Here is a 26,663-nt window from a genome sequence, read left to right on the forward strand (position 1 = left end):
CACAATCCCTAGGCACCTAATAACTATCAAACATCTGCGGAAATCTCTGGAAGAGTGCAATCAAATTAGTAGCATGTAATTAATAACTGCTATATCAATGAAAAACTCCTATCAGTAATTCCTAAAAATAAAAAATTAATTGATGACGAATTATACTCATGAAAGATGTAAATTTTGTGATATTTAAAATTTACATCAATAAAGCTGTTAAAAATTGATGGACAATTTGCTCTACAATTTGTATCACTTGGTAAGTAGTTTTATTTATACACACATTGTGATTTATTTATATATATATTTGTGATTTATTTATATTTTTAAAAGTAATATATTTAAACATTTTTTGATTGCTTGATTTACATATTTAACATGACCACACTGGTTGCTAATCAACCCTGCCTTAAGCCTGTAGCACCTTAATATCCTCAGGAGACTTGATGACAAAGCAGAGGCTGCACCAGTGGACTGACTACAGCAGGTTCTCAACCCGGGCTGCATGTGAGAATTACACGGGGGAGCTCTTAAAATATCCTGTTGCCAAGGCCTCACTCTAAACCAGTCAAATTAGAATCTCTGGGGGGCATGGAGAAAGTTACTCAAACAATTAAACACTGAATTGCCATATGATCAAGCAATCCCACTTCTGGGTAAATACCCAAAAGAAGTAAAAGCAGGGACTCTTTACAGAGATTTGATGATTAACAACAGCCAAAAGGTGGAAATAACCCAAATGTTCATTAGCAGATGGATAACAAAATGTGATATATACATACAACGGAATATTATTCAGCCTTTAGAAAGAGTATTCTGACACATGCTACAACATGGATGAGCCTGGATGTCATGTGAAGCAAAATAAGCCAATTACAGGACAAACATGTCTGATTCTACTTCTATAAGGTACCTAGAGTAGTCAAATTCATAGAGACAGAAAGTAGAATCCGGTTACCAGAGGCTAAGGGGAAAAGTTGCTCAATGACAAATCTTCAAGTAAATTTTAAAAATATAATCGGCTTTATTAATTGAGTCATGAATTAGGCAGCATCCCATCTACCAAGTAAAGGGGAACTCGATCAAGCTGTAGAAAAGGAAAATAATTTGTAGCTATATGTGGTAACAGATATTAACTAAACTCGTGTGAGAATCATTTTGCAATTTATACATATATCAAATAAAATATTAAGAGTTAAAAAAAATAAAGGTAGAGGAGGAGCATAAAAGAGGAAATTAGCAAAGAATCCATTGTGTTAGGCATGGTCGCCCTCCTGAGGGGAACAGAGCGGGTCTGTCAGTGAATTTCCTTGTCCTGACCAGTAAATTCTATATTGACTAGTCAAAGTTACATTACTGGCAGGAATTGGGTTGGGTGCAGAGAGGCTAAGACTGCAGTTAGGTTAGGTATTAAGTCTTGTTCTGCTGACAATGGGGTTCTTTACATAACTGGTTCCATTTGAGGCCTGTGGTTTTCTTTTTCTTTAATTAAATAATTTATTTATTTATTTTAAAAAGATTTTATTTATTTATTCATAAGAGACAGAGAGAGAGAGAGAGGCAAAGACACAGGCAGAGGGAAAAGCAGGCCCCATACAGGGAGCCCAATGTGGTACTCGATCCTGGGTCTCCAGGATCACGCCCTGGGCTGAAGGCAGCGCTAAACAGCTGAGCCACCCAGGCTGCCCAAAGAATTTATTTTAAAGCGGTCTCTATACCCAGTGTAGGGTTCAAACTCACAACCCCAAGATCAAGAGTCACATACTTATTTACTGAGCCAGTCAGGCACCCTTGTGATTTTCTTTTTAATAGAGAGAATGAGTTATTTAATGGGTACAGGGTTTCAGTTTGGGAAGATGAAAAATTCTGGAGTTGGATGGTGGTGATGGTTGCACAACAATATGAATGTACTTAGTACCACTGAACAGTACACTTAATTATTAAAAAGATAAATTTGCTGACTATTTTACCATACACACACACATACATCTCAAATTCTTACCATGACCCCTTGGTTTTTCCTTAACCTTATCACGTACCAATTCACCTCATTTGCAGGACTTTAGTGATATTGGCATCCTTTGCTGAAACAAGAACACACTAAATATGCACTCACTATCTGCTCTACATGGCATGCATTTTCCTCCTTTAGGTCTTTGCTCAAACAGCCCCCAGAGGGGTGCCTGGGTAGCTCAGTCAGTTAAGCATCATACTTTTGATTTTGGCTCAAGTCATGATCTCAGGACTGTGAGATTCAGCCCCACATGGGGCTTGTGCTGGGCATGGAGCCTGCTTAAGGTTCTCTCCTTCTCCCTCTGCCCCTCCCTTCCCGCCCCCCCCCCTTAAAAAAAGTTTGAATATGTTCATTAATAAATCAATAGAAATGACTGTATAACTTTCAAACCAGTAGAGAAAAAGGAACAGACAAATTCAGTCAGGGCTGAAAAGGAGCACAGAAGAAGAGGAAAACATTAACAGAAAACACAAAATGGTATAAATGAGTAACCATATTGGTGGTAACAACACATGTGAAAGGCTTAAGCCCTGTGGCAGCTCTCCCTCTCTCCCTGACCCTCCCTGCCTCCCATCTCTGCACTTGCACTCTAAAAATAATAAAAACAAATAGCCCCCAGAAAAGCCTTCCTAACTGTTATAGATGGTGAAAAATAACTTTCCCTCTACCCTTCTGAGTTCTTGGCTGTGACTCTAGCAATAAAAGATTAATAAGAGGAAAAACAGAGTTTTTTAACACATATGACTCACATATACAAGGAAGATACTCAGGAAAAGTTAGTCATTCACTGAGGTTGCTTAGAATCCACGCTTAAATACCATCTTAACAGGGAGAGAGAAGTGGGAATGTAGGCCTCTCCAGAGAATGAATTTTAGGTAAGATGAAGGAGCCCTTAGAAGAGTAGATGCGAGGGACACCTGGGGGTCTCAGGGGTTGAGCATCTGCCTTTGGTTCAGGGTGTGATCCCGGGGTCCTGGAATCGAGTCCCACATCGGGCTCCCCGCAAGGAGCCTGCTTCTCCCTCTGCCTAGGTCTCTGCCTCTCTGTTTCTCTCTGTGTCTCTCATGAATAAATAAAATCTTTAGGGCAGCCCGGGTGGCTCAGCGCCGCCTTCAGCCCAGGGCATGATCCTGGAGTCCCGGGATCGAGTCCCACGTCGGGCTCCCTGCGTGGAGCCTGCTTCTCCCTCGGTCTGTGTCTCTGCCTCTCTCTCTCTGTTGCTCATGAATGAATGAATGAATGAATGAATGAATAAATAAATAAATAAATAAATAAATAATAAATATTTTTAAAAAATATCTTTGGGAGACAGGACAGTTGAGCAACATCTGTCTGGCTGTGGTCTCCGCTTCTGTAGAAGCCCCAGGGATGAGTTATGAGGAGTCTCTTCTGGAGGATCCGTCTTAGGCGGATAAAGGGAGCTCAGATAAAGCACCTTCCTCCAGTTGCTGTTTTTCAACCGCCTACAGCTCAAAACTAACCAGTGTACCAAGGCAGAGTATTTGGAGTACAGGTCCCGGGTCCCTACCCGCGCAGGGTGGCGGGCCCGTTGCCCTCACGAGATGTACACTTGGCGTCCACACTGCCGGGGACAAGCCACACACCGGTCCCTAGCGGCTAAGTGAAGGTTTGCCTTTTCCATACCATACACACAGTACTTGTTAGGATTTTAATTTCGGAAGACAAACCTCTGTATTACTTAAACTCTGCGGCATGAACTCATCATCCAAAAGAAAAATGTGCACAGGAAACACGAAGGGTCAACAGGCGGCAGTGGAGGCCAGCTCCCCGGACGGAGCGAACAGGGCAGGTGGGTCTGCGCGGAGGGCTGCCTGCCCTCACCCACCGCTCCGACGGCCCTCTGTGTGAAGGACAAGAACCATCACCCCAGCGAGGGGACCTCACAAACCCATACGGGCCCACACGGGGGACGACTGACACGCGGGAAGTCCGGAGTCCCACTCGCTCAGCCAGGCGCGAACCTAGGCCTCCACCGCGCCGCCCGGCCTCTCTGCTCCGCGTCTCTATGGCCGGAAGCGAGAACACCGGAAGTGGGCCGCCGCGGGGGGGAGGGGCGCGGTCGCGAGGGGCGGGGCCGCCACCACCTCCGCTGCGGGCCGAGGCGAGATGGCGGCCACGGAGGGGGTGGGAGAGGCTGCGCAGGGCAGCGAGTCCGCACAGCCGGAGCCACCGCCGCCCCAGCCGCACCCTCCGCCGCTCCAGCCGCAGCAGCAAGAGGAAGCCATGGCGGCAGAACTGGGAGAAGCGGTGGCGTCCCCCATGGACGACGGGTTCCTGAGCCTGGACTCGCCCACCTATGTCCTATACAGGTAACGCCCACAGCAGGGCCGCGGCTCCGAGGCCCTTCCCTCGGAGGCGGGTGCTCCGGCCGGCGGTTCCGGCCCGGCTCCTCTGGCCCCCGCAAGTCGGCCGAAGTTGTCGCCGGGGCGGGCGGGGTCGGGGAGGGGGGGCGCTCGGCGGGGTCCGGGGCTGGGCCCTCGGCGGGGTCAGGCCCGCGCGGCCCTAGCGCCCTCGCTGACGGGTTGCTGTTCCCGGGGCACCGCGGTCGGCGAGCGGCGGAGGGAGGCCGGATACCGGACGGGGCAGAGCCGGCAGCGCACGGGGCTGCATGTCTCAGGCTGCTTAGATGGGATTCAGGAATTTAACAAATCTCCCGCTTTCTCGCTCCCTCAGCGCCGTGCCTGATACAGTCTGAATACCGAAGGGCTTGGGTGCTGTTTAGTAACCTGGCAGGAAATAATGATTTAAATACAAATGAGGTCCACATTGGCTCACTTGAAGGACGAGGTGTAAGGGCTTCCCGTGCTTGGTTCTGCCAGAGCGGAGAGAGCTAGTACAAGGTCTTTAAGGACTGGGACATTTTCTTTAAGTATTTCGGCGCCGGCCGTCAGGCAGGCACCGACTTTAAGCTGTGAGACAGGGAAAGTATTTGTCCTTCCACTCCGTAATACATCCCTACGTCACCTGGAGTCTAATACGAGCGGTGTATATATAGTAGGCAGTGTTGGGTACTCTGTAACTTTCTTGCGTCTTCTCCCCAGTCCCACCTCTTTAAGTCCTTTGCTCTCTGGTAATGCCGGTTCCTTACCTCCAATTAAACTTGCAAGACAATTGAGAAGTCCTTTTATCTTATTTTTCTTTTATTTATCCTTATTGTAGTTCTAGGTAAAACCATTAGATAGCTTATTTGCCTTGACTTTATGAATGAGTGAAAGTCACTCCAGATTTTTTTGTTGGAGTAGTTGTACGCACATAATTTGGCTGTGGTGGCCCCATAATCCTCACACCTCTTCTCTGAGCGGTAAAATACTCAGCTGCTTCCCTTGGCCGCGTCTGATTTTTCACGGACTGAATGACAGCCTCACCTTTCTTCTGCTACACCCCCAGGCTCTAGATCACACACCTCAGGAATTTTTTCCCTCCTGTTTCCTCTGGTACAGCGGCCACAACTTCAGGATTGTCTGGATGCCACAGACTCTTTGCTGTCAGTAGTTGATCAGTATAGAGAACTAAAAGATGGGTGAAAGGAAAAGAATTTAAATAAAAGAGTGGTTAAAGTAAATTTGGTCATACTGGGCAGTTTGCAAAGAAATGTCTATAGGCACCTGTTGGTGCCACTATAGTTATTTTAGCATTGATGATGAGTACTATTCATTGACTGCTTACTATATGCATTTATTATATGCTGTATTTATGACATAGCATACACATTTAAGCATACGGTAATATTGTATGTTTCATATGTTGGTTATATACTAATATATTGGTATATATGTAACATATTTACTATCTTTGTGCTTACTATTACACACAGTTAAGTACTTGATATTACCTCACTTAATCCTCCAGCCTTCTAAGGTTGGTTAGTAATATCATCTCCACTTTATAAACGAAGAAACTGAGGCCCAGAGAGATTAAGTAACTTTCCTGAGGTCACACAACTGGTAAGTGGTAGAGCCTACATTTTAACCCAGTTATCAGATTCCAGAGCCTGCTCTGTAAAGACCACCTGGACCACCTCTCAGTATAGTAAATTAATAGTTCTTGCTTTGATTTTAAAATGTCAGTTCCTAGCTAATTGCTACTCAAATTTTTTTACAATGCTAACTTCAAAAAGTCTTATTAGACCAATTGTTTCCTAATTTAAACTGTTGTGTACTTACTGCATAACATGTTTTTCCACTTACATAGAAACTTTAAATTTGAGAATTACTGATTTATTAACTTTTAGTGGGCAGATTATTCAGTTTATTCTTATGTTCCTTTAAAAAACTTTATGTTAAAGCAAAATGGCAAAACCTGGTCATGAAGAATCCATCCATGATTACACTAAAATATTTATAAGGTACTAATTTTAATGGAAGTGTAGTTGTTGCTATTTTTAAAAACACCAGAATTCATTTTCTTATGTTTGAATACGTTCACTGAAAAAAATGTATATATTTCAGGGACAGAGCAGAATGGGCTGATATAGATCCAGTGCCGCAGAATGATGGCCCCAATCCAGTGGTCCAGATCATTTATAGTGAAAAATGTAAGTTTATTTTTTATTAGATAAAGGTCTATAAGTCAAGCTTAGTAGCAGACTTGAAATGGACAATTATATTGTTACATAGATGACAGATTTTTGTCTAATAAAGATCTAAGTGACTTAAGTTAATACTCTTCTTTTTTATAATTCATTTTCATGGTTAAAACTTTTATTTTGTCCAAAGAATGGACATATTTTAAGTAATGAATGCTACATTATATTATGTAATAGTTACTGTGATTGTGCTTTTCATTTACTGTTTGATCTGCACACAAGACACAACATAAATGAGTTGCTGTTTTATGTAGAATAAACTTTCCTGAAACTTGTGTATTTTGAAATATATTTCAGCAATGAAGTGTTAGGCTCAGTCAGAATACATTTACTGATATTAAAATGAGTGGATTATTTTCTTTGACAAAGTATCATTCTTTCATAATGAATGTGAATGAAAATGCATTGTAAATTGAAGGTCATGCAAATGTTAATTGTTTCTTCTAAGAAAGGGTGGATGAATAAAATGGAATGCTAGTTTTGTACTTTTTTTAAAAAAAAAGATTTTATTTATTCATGAGAGACACACAGAGGCTGAGACACAGGCAGAAGGAGAAGCAGGTTCCATGCAGGGAGCCCAAGGCGGGACTTGATCTCGGGTGTCCAGGATCATGCCCCAGGCTGAAGGCAGCGCCAAACCGCTGAGCCACCCAGGCTGCCCTAGTTTTGTACTTTTATGTGTGTGCATATATATTCTGATTTAAATTGGTTGTGGTGGCCCCATAATCCTCAGACCACCTCTCTGTGTGTGTTATGTGCACATTTCAGTTAAGGCTTTGTCATCCAGGATTATTCCTTTTTTACAAAAAAGCATTTATTGTATTTTTCTGATTATGAAGTAATGTCAAGAAATGTTTGAAAAGGAAGAATGATGATGTGAAGGTTTGACTTAAATATAAAAATGTACTACTAAAAATAATATGTGGAACTGGTGCAGAAATAAATAGATTAATCTAAAAATAGATCAGGATAGATGGGAACTTTAATATTTGATAAAAAGGACATCTTATACCTATATGAAAAGATGGATTAATCACATTGGTTTTGTAGTAGTTTTCTGTGCATTTGAATATGAGCATGTTATTCATGTTATTGAATGTTATGTTATTTCCTAACCATACATTAAATGAAAAAAATTAAAGCTATCTTATGATATCAGGTATTGGGACATATGAACAGATCAGTACATTTCAGATGGTAATTTTCATGTTTAGCCATTTTGGGGTTTGGTTTATCTGTTAAAACTGGAAAATGCTCCTATCTTATAACCTTGAAATACTGCTTCCAGTGATACAGTCTGGATACACTCTGGCATATGATATCAGAAGACATGTACATTCATTCTCATGAATAAATAAATAAAATCTTAAAAAAAAAACAAAAAACAAAAAATGTAATAGCCTACTCTTGCTGGAAGTCTTACTGTAATAACATAGTCAATTAACATATTTGGTATGTTAAATGTATTATATACTATATTCTTACAATAAGCTATGCTAGAGAAAAAGGAAATCTTTTTAAGAAAATCATGAGGGGCACCTGGTTGGTTCAGTCAGTAGAGCATGTGACTCTTGATCTTGGGGTCATGAGTTTAAGGCTCACATGGAGATAGAGTTTAGTTAAAAAATATTTATAACGGGATGCCTGGGTGGCTCAGCAGTTGATAGTCTGCCTTTGGCCCAGAGTGTGATCCTGGAGTTCCTGGATTGAGTCCTGCAATGGGCTTCCTGCATTGAGCCTGCTTCTCTTTCTGCCTGTGTCTCTGCCTCTCTCTCTTTCGGTCTCTCGAGGATAAATAAATAAAATCTTAAAAAAAAAATTTATAAGAGAAAATACAATACTGTACTATATTTATCAAAAAAAGCTGCCCATAAGTGAAGATGTGCAGTTCAAACCAATGTCATTTAAGGGCCAGTACGTTATAGAGTGAGCAAATCATATACATAAAATAAAGAACAGTGTCTGGCTCAGAGTAAGCACTATATGTGTTAACTATTATAATTTGCAGCATTTTTGAAAAAGCAAAATGTTGGAAGCCACTTACATATCTATGTTTTGGAAAATGGAAAAATAAAATGTATCATTATGATACAATTAAATATTAGGTAACCATTAAGAAGATCTAGATCTTTTATAACGTGGACAGATCTCAGAAACAAGTTGAGTGAAAAGGGCCCATAAGTTTTAGAAACTTTGAGTATCACAGTATATCAAATGTGTAATTTTCAGTTAAAAGAATATTTATTTATTTTTTAAAGATTTTATTTATTCATGAGAGACACAGAGAGAAAAAGGGGCAGAGACACAGAGAGAGAAGCACGTTCCTCCAGGGTAGCCTAATGTGGGACTCGATCCTGGAACTCTGGGAACACACCCTGGGCTGGAGGTAGACGCTCAACCACTGAGCCACCCAGGCATCCCTAAAATAATATTTAAATACTGAAAACTACGGAAAAAAATTTAATAATTATAAAATTCTACTTCTATAACCCCAGATTCATTTATGAGCATGTCAGCTTGACATATATAGCTGTGAAGCTGAGTATTTTATTCACACTTGAAGAATTCTATTCTGCAAAAAAACCATTCACATAAACATGCCATGTTCTTAATGTGGAATAGTGGAAAAAGAGTGATGTAGATAAGTATATTTTGGCATGGAAGAACATGTCATTGAGGAGGAAAATGCCAAAATGAAAAGCTGTTTGAAAAATAAACCAATTTCATTAAAAATAAACAACAGGGGCACCTGGCTGGCTCAATCAGTGGAGCACGCGACTCTTGATTTCAGAGTCATGAGTTCGAGCCCCCATATTGGGCAAAGAGATTACTTAATAAAGAATAAAGAAAAATGTTAAAAATAAACAGTGCCTGCTATTTTCAATTGCTGACCTTTACTATTCGCAAAAAATAAATTACTCTTTCTGGATAAAAATTTTTTAAGGAGTACAATATTAAATCTTGGTGACTTCCTGATGAAACAGAAAAGTTAAAATGGCTGGCCAGGACTTTTCAAGATACTCCCATCAACACCTTTTAATACGTTCCCCACATCCATCTTATTGCTCTGATGTCTTTTTCATCCAGACGCAGTACCATTCGTAAATGAACATATATTCCATCTCGTGTTGTGGTATTCCTAATATCTGCCGCAGGCTCACTTCAGAAATTGGTGCCCAGTACTTTCTAGATTTGTTGTAGAAAAACTGTTTCTCTGGAGGTTTTTTTTTTTTTTTTTAAGATTTTATTTATTCATGACACACAGAGGCAGAGACATAGGCAGAGGGAGAAGCAGGCTCCATGCAGGGAGCCTGATGTGTGGGACTCTATCCCAGGACTCCAGGATCATGCCCTGGGCCAAAGGCAGGCGCTCAACTACTGAGCCACCCAGGCATCCCTGGAGCTTATTTATAATGAAACAGAAGTAATCTTTCTAATCTCTCCTGTATGATTGCCACCATAAACTTATAAATACGTCAAAGTATTAAAAGTCATAGATCCTAGTAAAACTTTGTTTCATTTCCATTTCATTTCGTATTTCTTACCAAGGAAATATTCGAAGTAAACTTTAGGGGATCCCTGGGTGGCTCAGCAGTTGAGCGTCAGACTTCGGCCCAGGGCATGATATGGGAGTCCAGGGATCGAGTCCCACATCGGGCTCCCTGCATGGAGCCTGCCTCTCCCTCTGCCTGTGTCTCTGCCTCTCTCCTCTGTGTCTCTCATGAATAAATAAAATCTTAAAAAAAAAAGAGAGAGAAATAAACTTTAGAACAAAATATGACTTACAAGGCAAAAAATAAAACCCTGTGTGTGTGTGTGTGTGTGTGTGTGCGCGCGCGCGCGTGCGTGCGTGCTTAGAAAAATGCCTGGTAACTGCCATTACCTTTGATAGAAATCCAGTGCGTTAGGAAGTAGCATTGGAGTGAATGGAAACTTCATGTTCTTTTGTATTGTTTACAATGTTTGCATGGAATATATATTATTTTTAATTAAAAATACTTTTTTGAAGTAATACATCATAGAAAATTTTGAGGTTAAAATCAAAAGAAGATTCTCATCATCAAGAAATAACCACCGTTATCCTCAACAAAGTAGGTTTAGAAGGAGCTTATCTCAGTAAATAAAGGCCATATATGAAAAATCCATAGCTAATACTATCGCCAATGGGGGGAAAATGGAGAGCTTTTCTTTTATAGTCAAGAACAAAATGGGGATGTCCACTCTCACAGCTTTTATTCAACATAGTGTGGAAGTCCTAGTCCCAGTAATCGGACAAGAAAATGAAATAAAAAGCATTCAAATCAGTAAAGAAGAAGTAAAACTTTCACCATTTGCAGATAACATGATACTATATATTACTATGTATAGAAAACCTGAAAGACCACCAAAAAACTGCTAGAACTGATAAACTGCCTAGGTCTCTGCCTCTCTGTTTCTCTCTGTGTCTCTCATGAATAAATAAAATCTTTAGGGCAGCTCGGGTGGCTCAGCGCTGCCTTCAGCCCAGGGCCTGATCCTGGAGACCGAGGATCGAGTCCCACGTCCCCCTGCACATGGAGCCTGTTTCTCCCTCTGCCTGCATCTCTGCCCCCCTCCCTCTCTCTCTCTCTTTCTCTGTCTCTCATGAATAAATAAAATCTTAAAAAAAAAACTTTCTCCTCCTCCCTCCCCCCTCCCCACCCCTCCAAGCTTGCTGTCTCTCAAAGAAAACCACGCACAGACACACATACAAACAAACACTGATGAAAGAAATTGAAGATGACAAAGAAATGGAAAGACATTCCCTGCTCATGGATTGGAAGAACAAATATTGTTAAAATATCTATACTACCCAAGGTAATCTACACATTTAATACAATCCCTATCAAAATACCAACAGCAGACAGCCCGGGTGGCTCAGCAGTTTAGTGCTGCCTTTGGCCTAGGGCATGATCCTGAAGACCCAGGATCGAGTCCCATGTTGGGCACCCGGCGTGGAGCCTGCTTCTCCTTCTGCCTGTGTCTCTGCCTCTCTCTCTCTCTCTCTGTGTGTGTGTCTCATGACACATGTGTCATATGTCTCATGTGTATATGTCTCATGAATAAAATAAATAAAATCTTTAAAAATAAAAAGAAATTTATGTGTATATGTCTCATGAATAAAATAAATAAAATCTTTAAAAATAAAAAGAAAAGATATTTTTTTTTTAAAACAATTTTATTTATTTATTCATGAGAGAGGCAGAGAGAGGCAGAGACGTAGGCAGAGGGAGAGCAGGCTCCATGCAAGGAGCCCGATGTGGGACTCGATCCTGGGACTCCGGGACCATGCCCTGAGCCAAAGGCAGATGCTCAACCACTGAGCCATCCAGGTGTCCCAGAAAAGATATTTATAAAAAAAAATACCAACAGCATTTTTCACAGAGCTAAAACAATCCTAAAACTTGTATGGAATCACAAAAAACCCTGAATAGCCAAAGCAGTCTTGAAAAAGAAAAGCAAAGCTTGGAGGCATCATAATTCTGGACTTCAAGTTATATTAAAAACTGTAGTAATCAAAATAGTATGTTACTAGGGCACCTAGGTTGGCTCAGTTGGTTAAGTGTCTGACTCTTGATTTCAGCTGGGGTAATTATCTCAGGGTCGTGAAATGGAGCCTGCTTAAAGATTCTCCCTCTCCCTATGCCCTCCCCACCACAGGTCTCATGTGCATGCACATACACGTTCTCTCTAAAAAGAAAAGGACAAAATAGTATGGTACGGGGAAAAAATACGCATATAAATCAATGGAACAGAATACAAACCCAGAAATAAATCCACAATTATATGGTCAGTTAATCTTCAGTAAAATAGGAAAGAATACCCAATGGGAAAAAGTCTCTCAACAAATGATGTTGGGAAAACAGGACTACTGTCTTACACCCTTCACAAAAATAAATTCAAAATGGATTAAAGACCTGAATGTGAGACTTGAAACCATAAAAATCCTAGAAGAGAACACAGGCAATAACTTCTCTGACATTGACCCTAGCAAGTTCTTTCTAGATATGTTTCCTGAGGCCAGGGAAATAAAAGCTGCTGCACAGTGAAGGAAACAGTCAATAAAATTAAAAGGCAACCTATGGAATGGAGGAAGATATTTGCAAATGACATATCCGATAAAGGGTTAGTATCCAAAATACATGAAGAACTTAACCAAAAACTGGAATAATCCAATTAAAAAATAGGCAGAAGACATGAATAGACATTTTTCCAAAGACGACAGATGGCCAACAGATACATGAGAAGATGCTCAGCATCACTTATCATCAGGGAAGTGCAAACCGAAGTATAATGAGATAGAACCTCGCACCTGTCAGAATGACTAAAATCAACAGCACAAGAAACAAGTGTTGGTGAGGATGTGGAGCAAGAGGAACCCTCTTGCACCATTGGTGGGAACGTAAACTGGTGCAGCTACTCTGGAAAATAGCATAGAGGTTCCTCAAAAAGTTAAAAATAGTACTACCGTGTGATCCAGCACTTGAACTACTAAGTATTTGTCCAAGGAATACAAAAATACTAATCAAAGGGATATAGGCCCCCCAGTGTTTATAGCAGCATTATCTACAATAGTCAAAATATGGAAGCAGTCCACGGGCCCATTGACTGATGAATGGATCAAGAAGATGTGGTATATACTCAATGGAATATTACTGAGCCATAAAAAATAATGAAATTTGCCATTTGTAACAACATGGATGAAGCTAGAGAGTATAATACTAAAGTAAGTCAGGATGCCTAGGTGGCTCAGCGGTTGAGCCGCCTGCCGTTGGCCCAGGGTGTGATCCTGGAGTCCCAGGATCAAGTCCCACATCAGGCTCCCTGCATGGAGCCTGCTACTCCCTCTGCCTGTGTCTCTGCCTTTCTCACTCTGTCTCTCATGAATAAATAAATAAAATCTTTAAAAAAATAATAAATAAGTTAGAGAAAGACAAATACCATATGATTTCACTCATGTGGAATTTAAGAAACAAAACTGAGCAAAGGGAAAAAAAAAGCGGCAAACCAGGAAATTGATTCTTAATTATACAGAACAAAACCGATGGGTCGCCAGAGGGGGTGTTGGTGGGGAATTGGTAAAATAAGGCGGCTTTGATTAAGAAGTGTTCTTGGCATGATGTGCACCAGGGAATGTATAGAAATGTTAATCACTATGTTGTACACCTGAAACTAACATAACACAGTATGTTAAGTATACTAGAATTTAAGTTAAAACTTAAAAAAGTTCTTGATGGGACAGTAAAAGTTACCAGTTTTTTTTTAAAAAGGAGAACCACTACTAATATTTGGTATATAGCCTTCCACTCATATGCAAATGTTTCCACAGAGTTGGTTTCATGCTATGTTTATGTACATATGTGTACGTTTTTTCATATGTGTATGTTTTATATATGTAGATATATGTATATAAAATATATATACATTGCAGAGAGAATGTGTTCTAAGAATTTTGTTATAACTGTGTTATAACTTGGGAGCTTAGTTCTTAGCGACTGCATATTTCATAGTTATTTGCCATTTATGTTGTTTCTAAATTTTATTCTGATATGATTTAAATTCAATTTTTTTAAACATAATGTCTCAGAATTTGTAAAGAGCTATAATTGTTCATGTTCTCTGATAACTTCACTTTTAGGGTTGTTCTAAGGAAACAATATGTGCACATAAATACTTATGTATTATATATGTAATTTTTAAAAAAATTTAATGAAAAGTCAGTGGAAGCTTTTTTTTTTTAAGGATTTTATTTATTTATTATTCATGAGAGACAGAGACATAGGCAGAGGGAGAAGTAGGATCTCTGCAGGGGCCCAATGCAGGATCATGACCTGACCCAAAGGCCAAGTGCCCTCACTGGAAGTTTAAGGCAGCGATTTTTATAAAACAAAATTGAAAATCCACATTGCCAGTAGTACCAGAGTGGTTAGGCAAACATGGATATTTTGATGTTGTTTCCACAAATATTTTTTTTTCTTTTAAAATTTATTCATGAGAGACAGAGATAGGCAGAGACAGGCAGAGAGAGAGGCAGGCTCCATGCAGGGAGCCCGATGTGGGACTCAATCCTGGGACTCCAGGACCACACCCTGGGCCAAAGGCAGGCACTAAACTGCTGAGCCATCCAGGGATCCCCTTCCATAAATACTTGTTAAAGATTTTTAAACTATCAGTAGTTGGAAAATTGTATTTTATAAGAAAAATAGCATAGCATATCCACATACATTTTTAATTGTGGAAAAAGAGTGTTTAGGGGTGTTTAACACATTTTTTTTTTCATAAGTCTGTCTTGGACCATAAGCTGTTCTCTGCCTTAATCTGTACCGTGTTGCGAGGGTATTTCAGCTGCAATATTTACTAGTTCATGGTAGTGATTAGTGGCATGGACTTTGATGTCAGGCTAGATTTGGGTTTAACCTCTTTTTTTTTTTTTTTTTTTTTAGTTTTAGATTTTAAGCAATTTATATACCCAAGTTGGGGCTCAAACCCAACATCGAAAATCGCATGCTCTACTGACTCAGCCAGTCACCCACCCTTAGATTTGGGCCTAACTTCTTTTTTTTTTTTTTTAATTTATTCATAGAGACAGAGAGAGGGGGTGGGGGCAGAGGCACAGGCAGAGGGAGAAGCAGGCTCCATGCAGGGAGCCTGATGTGGGACTCGATCCAGGGTCCCCAGGATCACACCCCAGGCTGTAGGCGGCGCTAAACTGCTGCGCCACCGGGGCTACCCTTGGGTCTAACCTCTCTCTGCAAGGGACAGTGATCCATTGTGAACTTGTTGATCTCTCTGAGCCTGTTTGTCTTGTGGAAACTGGGAATACAGGTTAATATTTGCCAAAGTCTAAGTTTCTTCAGTTAAGAGATTGGCAAAGTTGAGAAATTTTGATGTATGTCAGTGAGGATGTGGAAAAAATAAGTTATTCATACATTCTTGGAGGGAATATATATATTGATCAGCTCTTTTTTGAGATCTTAATCTGGCAATATCTGTCAGCATCACCAGTGCACATCACTTTGATGCAGTAATTCTACTCATAAGAATTTATCTTATGGATATGCTGAAATGCACAGGTGCACAAAACCATACAGTGATACTCAGGACAGCAAAAGAATGAAACATTCATTTATAAGAGATGAATTAGATAAAATTTGAGTACCATACAGTGAAATGCTCTGCAGCTACTGGAAAAATATGTAAACTTTATAACAGGGAATACAGTTGAAAATTATGTCTTCTCATCTCCGTTCCTCAGTGTATTCATAAATAAGCATATATTTTTAACTAGATTAATAGCATGCTGTTCTACACCTTTTTTCACTTAACAATCTTAACAATAATTCTGTATCTGTATGTACCAGAGCATCTTCATTACTAATAACTGGGTAGTATGTCATTGTATGGGTGTGCCATAATAGACTTAGCTTATTCTTTATCATTTATTTCCAATTTTCATTTCCTTTTTTTTTTTAAGCCAGTCACATTTAGCAGTGGGGGGTTGTAAACCAACTTTAGTGATACTATTGTTAGTTAAGTTCTAATTAACCCATTACCATCAGACTAGCCTTTTAAAATTTTCTTATATAACCAAATACTCCAGTAAATTACCTTGGATGCTTTAGGTACACATGGGAGTATATTTGTATTCCTGAAACTGGAATTACTGAGTCAATGAGTATGTAAGTTTTGCACTACCTTTAATAATGTGTGAATGAAAAGGCAAGGCCCAGAATGTAGAGTGTGATGTGATCTCATTTGTTTTTTTATTCTTGTAAAGATTTTATTTTTAAGTAATCTCTGTACGCAGCGTGAGGGTTGAACTTAGACCCCCAAGATCAAGAGTTGCGTGCTTTACTGACTAAGACAGCCAAGCCCCCCAGTATGATCTCATTCATGTAAAAAATGGGAGGGTGGATTTAGAAAATATACTTGGAAGGATACAGTAGAATCAATTGATAGTGGCTGCTTCTTTGGAAGAGGACTGGGAATTTAGTTGAAAGAAAATTTAGTATGAACCTTTTACTGTTTGAATTTTCTATGATTGTGTACATTGCTTTTTCAGTTATAAAACTGATCAAAATAAAATGTGAGAAAACCAGGTAGTGGATAAATGTACTTTAATTTTACTTCAATAGTGGATAGATGTACTTTTAATTTTACTTCAATGCATAACGTCTTTCAGAGATTAGGAATTTGGTTATTAGGCTCTGTATGTACACATGAACGAGAAGTATAGTCACACATATATTGTGCCTTTTAAACTAAAGCATTCTCTGGCATTCATATAGTCATTTGACTTTCGTTTGCTTATTGTTGTGATATAAATTGAATATCTTTCCTTATAAAATGTAACAGCATTTTGTATTATAGTACTAAGTTTAAATAAGAAAGATAGTTCTAATGCAGTTGTATGCTCTGTCCCCAGTTAGAGATGTTTATGATTATTTCCGGGCTGTTCTGCAGCGTGATGAAAGAAGTGAACGAGCTTTTAAACTAACCAGAGATGCTATTGAGTTAAATGCAGCCAATTACACAGTGTGGTAAGTACCAGTCATCATTAAATGTCTTATGTTTTAGTTCAGATGGCTCTTTTTTTCCTTAACTTTGTTATCATCATAATAATTCACACTATGAGTTTTAAAGTCAGAGACTGAATAAAAAATGGCATTCTCTGCCCCCTTCCTTCTCACTACCAGGGTCCCACTCCCCAGAGATAAGAAATCTTAGCTGTTTTTCCTTAAGTTAACCTGCATATTAAATATGATGACCCCTATTTTATAGTATTTCAGAGTACATTCCTTTTAACAGATTGCCTTTTTTTTGTTTCATTTCGTTTTCTTTGTGCCACTAAGTAATTGTCTCCCAGGCTCTCTGATATGTGTAAAATGTGTCGTTACTACTGAACACAACAGGTAATCTTTCAGCTCCTTTTTTTTCTTTTTCACCAGTGTCAGCACTGCACATCTAGTCTCCAGCCCTTTCATGCGTTTGATCCCCTGTCTCCAGACCCGACCTCTTTCTCTTTCTTCATTTATTCTCTTGTTTTATTGACCACATCCTTGAGTAGAAGAGAAATTATACAAGGATATGTGGGAAATCATTTGTGAGATTTTATATATTGAAAAGTGTCTTTAGTTTCTTCTCAATTTTCTTAGTAGAATTCTATTAGAAATCATTTTCCTTCAGAATTTTAAACCTCATTTTCTGTTTCCTTTAGCTTCTCTTGAGAAGATTCCTGTTATTTCATTTAAACCTTTAAGTAGGTCCAGAGAATTTTTTAATGTTTTTTCAATAATTTTGTTTCTCTTTCCTGTGTTTTTTCTTTCTGGAATGCTTTTTTCTTTAGTTGCACGTGGTACCTTTTTTATTGTTTTTTCCTATTTTCATTTCTTTGTCTTTTCATTTATGTTTGAGATATTTCTTCTGATTTCTGTTGACACTCAAAAATTTCTAATTTCCAAAGTTCTTTTTTGTTTTCTGAATATTTTTTAATAGCATCTTGTCTTTTATTTCATAGATGTGTGATATATTTTCATTTTTCTGTGTTCATTTTGGTCTTTTTCTTTCACGTAAATATTTTTCTCAAGTCCTTGACTCTCCTTTCAAACTTATAATAGAGGCAGGAAAAATCCTGATTGGAAGCTCTGTATGTGGCAGGACTTGTCAACTGGCGAGCTTCACTGTGAGGTTAGTGAGTTCTGGAGATGTGGCTGTTTGTGCAAAATCTTCACATGTCAGCAATTCCAGATCTCTTCTTGTGGCTAGTTTGTTCCTCCAAAGAAGAGTCATCTGATTATTGCCTGAGGAGTATATGTTTGGCTGCCATAGTTGTTGGGGTCAGGCAGGGGGGGAGATTGGTTAGGGGTGGGGGTTCTCAGCTGTTTTTAGTATATTAATGTTTTAAATTTCCCAGTTTCCAGTCCTTTTCCTCACCCTGTATTCCTCTGTGTCTGATACTCCTTTCTGCTTCAGATTTTTCCAGAGAGTAAAGCCAGCTGTGTCTTGCCAGGTTTTTAGAAAGAACCACAGTTATCCTCCTGTGTGTCTCCTTTACTTTCACACAAAATGCTTCACTTCTGACATTCCTGGTCATCAAATGGCTCTGGTGTTTCTCCTACCAGGCAGTTCTCTCTCATACCAGCTGTGTGTCCTACAATTTAACTCAGTTCTGACATTGTCCACCAGACATTGTCTAACTACCTGACATTGAGATAATATCAGACTGCACTGGTTAAGGGCTCAGTCTTGTAAAACTGCCCCCATCTCAGATGCTAATTGCAAATCCAGTTGTCACCTAAGCTTCTAACTAGTGGGCTATAAGTCAGCCCCATGACCCTTTCCTAGGGTTCAGTTAATTTGCTGGAGTGGCTCACAGAACTCAGGAAAACCATTGCTTATGTTTACCAGTTATTAAAGGATGTGATAAAAGGATACAGATGAAGACATGTATAGGGCAAGGCCTGATGAGAGGGTCCCAAGTTCAGGATCTTTTGTCATTGAGGAGGGTATGTTCTCTCCTAGAACATGGATAGGTTCACCTACCTAGAAACTCCAAACCCCCTTGTATTGGGGTTCTCTGGAGGGTCCCTTAAGTAAGCATGATCAATTATTAACTGTTTCTAGTCTCTCTCCCCTGTCCAGACAGTGGGAGGTGGGACTGGTAATTCCAAGCTTCTGATAAGGTTTGGTCTTAGTGGTGACTAGGAGCCATCTAAGCAGCCACCCAGAGTAGCCTCAATAGAATAATTTTGTGCTCATTTTTTTTTTTTTTGAGATTTTATTCATTTGGGAGAGCACGTACAAACATGAGTAGGATAAGGGGTAGAGGGAAAGAGAGAAGCAGACTCCACGCTAAGCAGGAGCCCGATGTGGGCTGGATCTCAGGACCCCAGGATCATGACCTGAGCCAAAGGCAGACTTGGCAGGCTTAACCACTGAGCCACCCAGGTGCCCCGCTTTTAGTGCTCTTCTCACTTAGGAATTCCTGAGTGTTTCAGGAGTGCCAGGAATCAGGTGCAGAGACCTATATATATTTTTTCTGTTACCTCACACCAGACTAGTAGATTCCATCACCTCTCTGATTAAGTTAGGGGAGGGATCTTGGCTGCTAAGGGCTCTTGTAGATTTTACACTGTTTTTAACCCCATCTTTGATGCCCAATTTTGGGGATACCTAACACCTGATTTCTGAACCTTTCTTTCCTGTTGACAGGTTTTTAGCACTTTGTTTTTCAAAGTCCATTAAAACTTGTCTGTCAACTTACCATTTTCCATAATTTTGTTAACCTCTTCTAGTTGCTGTGGTATCCCTTGACTTATTACCCCCTAATTCTCTTTGTCTTTGTGCACTTATACTGTTCTTCATTTCTTTACTATCATTTTTGTGGGGTTTTATTAGGGTGTCAGGATAAACTCATCCAATTAATCTACCGTGTTTTACTGGAATTCTTAGTATGGTATTCTATTATCTTATATGTCTGATAAGCACTTTCTTATCTTTTAAGAGATTCCTGACTGTACGTAACACAAAGTAACTTAGGATGCATTTTAAAATTTCCTAAGTTTATGTGCTAGTTTTTTAAAGGCAGTTAGTTATACCTGATAACATTACTCATCTAAACCAAGCTGCTTATGTCCATGCTTTATGAAATCTAATTTTCCTTAAACTAATAAAATAGAAAAATACTGTTATCTGTCCTAGTTAGCATTTCATTTTAAAAGATAACTTTTAAAGCAGCTGTTTTTCTTTTGTTATACATTGAGTTGGAAATTTTGAAGTAAAAATAGACCAGAACTAATAATCATGTTTTTAGAGAAAAAGTTTTTTAATGATTTGATTCTACCTATGAAGACATTAAGAGAAACTTGTTTCATTTATAAATAGCGTATTTGTGGTGGCTCTAAAATTAAAATATTTGATAATGTTTGTAATGGAATTAATTTATTATATGAATATTAAATCTAAACAAGCTGTACCATATAGGGAAATATTATAAGGAAAGAGAGGTGTTTGATTCTCCTATAATAGAACACTGGTAATCAGAGTGTTACCTGAAAATAATCATTAGTTGTTTGTCTTTTTCTCCTCTCTCAACATTTGTTGCATTTCACTATTTTTACTTCAAATTGCTTGATTCTTCCAATCACAAGATAGTTGTATGAATTTGGACAACCATACACAGTTACATTACTAAATTATTGGTTATATAGAATACCTACCAACAAAAGAAGTGTGTCTGTTTTAGTTTTATCAAATATTGTGGTAGGCAGTTTATATGGATTAATGAGAAAATGCTTGATGCTTGCTATAGGCATTTTCGGAGAGTTCTCTTAAAGTCACTTCAAAAGGATCTGCATGAAGAAATGAACTACATCACTGCGATAATTGAGGAACAGCCTAAAAACTATCAAGTTTGGTAAGATGAAAATAGAAAGGAAATATGTCACTATGCAAATATTACCTGCCCATTGGGTGATGAGATTATAGGGAATTGTTTGTTTCTTTATAATTTTAGCACTTTGTATTGGAGTTAATGTTACCTGTCTCATAGGATTGTTATGAGGATTTTTTTTTTTTTAAAGAATGTATTTATTAATGAGAGACACACAGAGAGAGAGAGAGGCAGAGACACAGGCAGAGACACAGGCAGAGACAGAAGCAGGCTCCATGTAGGGAGCCCGACGTGGGACTCGATCCCAGGCCCTGGGCTGAAGGCGGCGCTACACCGCTGAGCCACCAGGCTGCCCTGTTATGAGGATTAAATGAGATTTTCTTTTAAGAGAGCGAGCGAGAGAGAGAGAGAGAGAGAGAGAGAGAGGTGGGTCCAGAGGTAGAAAGAGAGAGACAGAGACTCTTTTTTTTTTTTTTTTCTTTTTGGAGACAGAGACTCTTAAGCAGCCTTCACACCCACCCAGCAAGGAGCCCCTGGATTTCATGACCCTGAGATCATGACCTGAGCCGAAATCAAGAGTCAAACACTTAACCAACTGAGCCACCCAGGCACTCCTAAATGAGATAATTTTATGTTTAGTGCTTCAAGTGGTGCCTAACTTCTAGTTAACACTCAAATATGTGTGCTGCTATTGTTATTTAAAATTTTGACATTAGCATATAATACTGGTGGAAGATTTTTGAGTAAAGAATCTGAAAAATGTTTTCTTTCTTTTTTTTTTTTTTTAAATGTTTTCTATCCAGTATGTTATAAAAAGTGGTTTTCTGGTATTTGATCTTTCATTCGTTTATTCAAACTTTTTTTTATTGATGCTAGGGAGACAAAGATGAGCTACACAGTCCCAACAGGAAAAGCAGATAATAAAGCCAGTTATTTTACAGTGCAGTGTGAAAACTGCAATGGTGTAGAGTGTTTTACAGAGGTATTTGTTCTAGAAACTAAGCCTTAAATTACTATAGACAAAACCATAGGGATTATTATGGGTGAGGGGAAAAGAACACAGTGGGGAAAAAGGAGGCGTTATGGAGCAAGAGGACAGAGAACAAATAGGAAAGAAATAGAGTTTGAATGGTACCAGCATATAGTGAGCACTCCTTGAATGGAAGCCGCTGTAGTTGCTGTTATTTTGGATGTGGAGGAAGAGGTGGTGGTACTGGTGAAGGTCAACCTGACATGCCGAAGGACCTGATCCTGAGTTTTTCCTAAATTACAGAGTTTACCAGGAACCTAGAAAAATAAATTATTACTAATGTTCATTAACTTGGAAGATTTCTGAAATAAATTCAGAAGACTTTTCCTCTAGGATCTTCCTCTTGGTAGTATCTTGCTGTCTTTTTTTTTTTTTTGTTTTTTTAATTTTATTTATTCATGAGGGACACACAGAGAGAGAGAGAGAGGCAGAGACACAGGCAGAGGGAGAAGCAGGCTCCACACAGGGAGCCCGACGTGGAACTCGATCCTGGGTCTCCAGGATCACGCCCTGTGCCAAAGGCGGCGCTAAACCACTGAGCCACCCAGGCTGCCCTCTTGCCATCTTAATATTGTATAAGATGAATTTTTAAGTTTTCTGTGCATGTAGAATATGTCATTCATTAAACATGAAATCTTTCCCCTTTTCCCATCACTCCTACTCAATTTTAATATATTGAATACTAATGAAATTTTTTTGAATTTTTTTAAAGTCTTACTGAGATATAACTCACATATCACACCATTTACCTATTTATTTATTTAGTAAGCTCTACACCCAATGTGGGGCTTGATAAACTTATAACTTGTCATAGCTACTTGCCAAAGTAGAAGTGAATTCAGATTTGCCCATGAGTTGGTGGAATGAGCAGTTGCTTGTATGGTGATGCTGTGGACTTAAAAACTGAAAGCTTATTTATAATCAGAGGAGCTTTTATACTTGATTAAGTAGTATCACATTTCCTATAGTCTCATTATGCCATCTGGGAATGTTTCAGAATTCTTTGACAGGATTTTGTGGTTGTCAAAAGATTACTTCAGATTTAGCTTGAAATTAATCTTCCTTAAAACTAAGTATCTAATTTCATTTTATACACAAATCACTGTTTTATGTTTCTCAACTGTTCTTACTTAGCGTTCTGGAATTTTTCCCTCCTAATGTTTCTCCTTTGTACCTTTTCTCTCCAGTATGGAGAGAATTAGTGGTGAATTTCTGTTTTTTGAGTTTTCCTCCACATCGCAGAGTACAACACACGCAGTTGATACTTCAGTTCTTGGACGCATTAACACAAAAGTTCTTTCTTCTCCCTGCTTTAGGCATCATAGGCGAGTATTAGTGGAATGGCTAAAAGATCCATCTCAGGAGCTTGAGTTTATTGCTGATATTCTTAATCAGGATGCAAAGAATTATCATGCCTGGCAACATCGACAATGGGTTATCCAGGTATTGCCTTTCTTGTTACAATATTTTTCAGATTATGTTTTAACTGGATTAAATAATTAAAATTACTGTTGAATTATAAGTATACTCCTGAACTGAAATATACATATAGATCGTTACAAACAATATATAATGACTAAGAAATATTAAGACACTTATTTAAGACCTGACATCCTTCATGTTGATTAATCTTAGAATCTCTCATTGTAAGTATTGTAAGTAATTAAAGAATAATAGCAACTTTTGTATTTCTTTTTTTGTTTGTTTTTTTAACTTGTATTTCTTAGATTGAATTTGTATCACATCTTCTATTTACTAGCAAATTGAATAGGAAAGGTAGTTGTAATCTGTTAATACAGCTGTTATTTTAATTAACAAGGGCATGGTACCTATTGGGGTTTTTGCATACATAAGCTTTGGAATACAATTTTACAGTCATAATTTTATTTCTGCCCACTTGCTAAAATTTTAGGCTAAACCCTGAATAGAAGAGAATAGTTGTAACTCCCACTCTGGGCATTTTATGTATTCCAGCAAACAATTCTAGTGTTGTTTCCTATGAATTTTTTCCAGTGATTGCTACTTTGTATACTATTCTTTATATCAAGAGTAGTTCACAAATTTTTTTCTTACTTAAAAATTTAAACTTTTCTGGATTTCATTAAAGGCATACATTTTCTAAAGATACTTGGTATTTTTGTTTTTCATGAAATTCTTATTTATTTATATATATATATTTTTTTAAACGTTTTTTTTTTTTTTTTTTTAAGATTTTATTTATTTATTCATGAGAGACACAGAGAAAAAGGCAGAGACACAGGCAGAGGAAGAAGCCGGCTCCAGGCAGGGAGCCTGATGTGAGACTCGATCCCAGGTCTCCAGGATCAGGCCCTGGGCTGAATGCGGCACTAAACCACTGAGCCACCCGGGCTGCCCATATATTTATTTTCATATTTATGTAAGGGATCAAATGAAGAGATCAAATCAGTATATAAACATCTCTCCCATTCTCTAAAAGGCAGTTTTGCATATCTTGTGTAGCCTTTGTTTGCTTAATAAGCTGTTTCATTAAAGTTGAATAATAAAGAGATTTAAAACAATATATTTTTTAAAGATTTTATTTATTTATTCATGAAAGACACAGAGAGAGAGAGGCAGACACAGGCAAAGGGAGAAGCAGGCTCCATGCAGGGAGCCCGATGTGGGACTCGATCCCGGGTCTCCAGGATCAGGCCCTGGGCTGAAGGCGGCACTAAACCACTGAGCCACCCAGGCTGCCCTTTCCCATAGTTTTTAAATTAAAATAACCTTATAATGTAAAAATTTGTATTTAAATCAAGCTGTTTATATTTCTCCACATGTATTTTAATGTCACTTTATCATATATATGCATTCTTAATACTTCCTTTTTACTTAATATTATGTATTCCTATCAAATCCACTGAATTACTATACTATAATTAATCATTTTCTGAGTTTAATTTTTTTTCCCCCTCTAAATTTTCACCTTAAATAATGCATAAGCATTTAGTTACATAAGCCTGTGATTTAGTCTTTTAGAGTAATTCTTCGGTCTGTTTAAATAGTATAAACATGCCTCTTGGTATATAAATTGTTCATAAGAAGATGACACTGAGGAGGATCCCTGGGTGGCTCAGTGGTTTAACACCTGCCTTCGGCCCAGGGCATGATCCTGGAGTCCCAGAATTGAGTCCCGTGTTGGGCTCCCTGCATGGAGCCTGCTTCTCCCTCTGCCTGTGTCTCTGTCTCTGTCTCTGTGTGTTTCTCATGAATAAATAAATAAAATCTTTAAAAAAAAAAAAAAAAAGAAGATGGTACTGAATCATAGGCCACTTTGCTCACTCTTCCTTATTTTTTTCCTTCTTTGTGACCATCCCTTTGTCTTTGATGACTTCTTTTCCCCTTCATTTCCTTGACCTGCAATTGTCACTTTCCTCCAAATATGTGATAAGTTCTACATCTTCAGTTCTGGCTAGCTTAGCTGAAATTTTATTTATTTATATTTTTTATTAAAATGGGACATTTCTAGGGGCACCTGGCTGACTCAGAGGAGCATGTGTGACTCTTTCTTGGGGTTATGAGTTCGAATCCCACGTTGAGTATAGAGTTTATCTAAAAATAAAATATTAAAAAAAAAATGTGACATTTCTAATTGGGTATTTTTTATTTTCTCTTAGGAATTTAAACTTTGGGATAATGAGCTGCAGTATGTAGACCAACTTCTTAAAGAGGATGTGAGAAATAACTCTGTATGGAACCAAAGATACTTCGTAATTTCTAACACCACTGGCTACAATGATCGTGCTATATTGGAGAGAGAAGTCCAGTTAGTAATCTCCTTCACTTGTTCACTCATTAAATGAATATTTGTGTGCCTATTATGTCTAAGGCATTGGGGACCCAACAAAGATAAAGACTGGCCCTGATCCTGCCCTCCTTGAACTAAGAGGATAGAATGCTTAGATGAAATCTCTAACGCCAATTTATAGATACTATAATATACCTCTACATTGTAATGTCTTAAGTTTCTTGAAATATTGTTGTTACCACAGATTGAAAAGAAATCAGCTTTATTTTAAAACTATCGCACTAAATTCTGCTGCCCTTTAGATAATAGCCCCCAGGTGCCATGTTCTTCTGTGCAGGGTTTGGTGGGGGGATGTCCTGTACACTGTATGTAGAATGTTTAGCAGCATTCCTGGCCTTTACGTCCTGTCAGGATGTAACAGCAGGAATCCCCTCCCCTCAAGTTATGACAAACAAAAATGTCCCTATACATTGCCAAATGTCCCCTGTGGGGTAAAACCATCCCTATTTGAAAACTACTGCTTTAACATACAAAAAGCTGTTATAAGCGCTAGAATTCTTTGAATTAGAATGAATATTAATATCTATACACATTAATAGCCACTTCTTTTCTGACTTTGTTTTTTCTGTCTTATATTTGAGCATATTTATTGTTTTTATAGACTGATGACAACACAGTCATAATTTGAATTACAAAAGTAAAACAAGGGGCACCTGGCTGACTCAGTAGAGCATGCAACTCTTAATCTCAGGGTTGTGAGTTTTAAGCCCCACATTGGGCCTAGAACTTTTAAAAAGTTAAAAATAAATATTACAGCTCCTGGGAATAGCTGATTTTTACAAC

General features: G+C 38.5%; 1 protein-coding gene and 1 long non-coding RNA gene across 4 annotated transcripts in view; one reads left to right on the top strand and one right to left on the bottom strand.

The window, feature by feature from the left end:
- The first annotated feature begins 4,094 nt into the window (after positions 1 to 4,094).
- The window catches only part of FNTA (farnesyltransferase, CAAX box, subunit alpha), a 28,833-nt gene continuing 6,264 nt past the window's right edge, over positions 4,095 to 26,663 (top strand). Inside the window, exons 1-6 of one of the 3 annotated variants that reach the window (XM_077849438.1) lie at positions 4,095 to 4,335; positions 6,475 to 6,560; positions 17,056 to 17,170; positions 20,941 to 21,045; positions 23,368 to 23,494; positions 25,690 to 25,838. In XM_077849438.1, the coding sequence (XP_077705564.1) occupies positions 4,133 to 4,335; positions 6,475 to 6,560; positions 17,056 to 17,170; positions 20,941 to 21,045; positions 23,368 to 23,494; positions 25,690 to 25,838 (785 nt within the window). In that variant the 5' untranslated portion in view covers positions 4,095 to 4,132. The remainder of the gene's footprint in view (positions 4,336 to 6,474; positions 6,561 to 17,055; positions 17,171 to 20,940; positions 21,046 to 23,367; positions 23,495 to 25,689; positions 25,839 to 26,663) is intronic. The other 2 variants (XM_077849436.1, XM_077849437.1) reach the window with 2 other exon arrangements.
- LOC144284641 (uncharacterized) overlaps positions 4,547 to 26,663 on the bottom strand; it is a 36,024-nt gene continuing 13,907 nt past the window's right edge. The window contains exon 3 of the long non-coding RNA XR_013353088.1: positions 4,547 to 5,535. This is a non-coding gene — a long non-coding RNA (uncharacterized LOC144284641). The remainder of the gene's footprint in view (positions 5,536 to 26,663) is intronic.

The sequence above is a fragment of the Canis aureus genome, chromosome 15 (assembly GCF_053574225.1).
Source record: "Canis aureus isolate CA01 chromosome 15, VMU_Caureus_v.1.0, whole genome shotgun sequence".
NCBI lineage: Eukaryota > Metazoa > Chordata > Mammalia > Carnivora > Canidae > Canis > Canis aureus.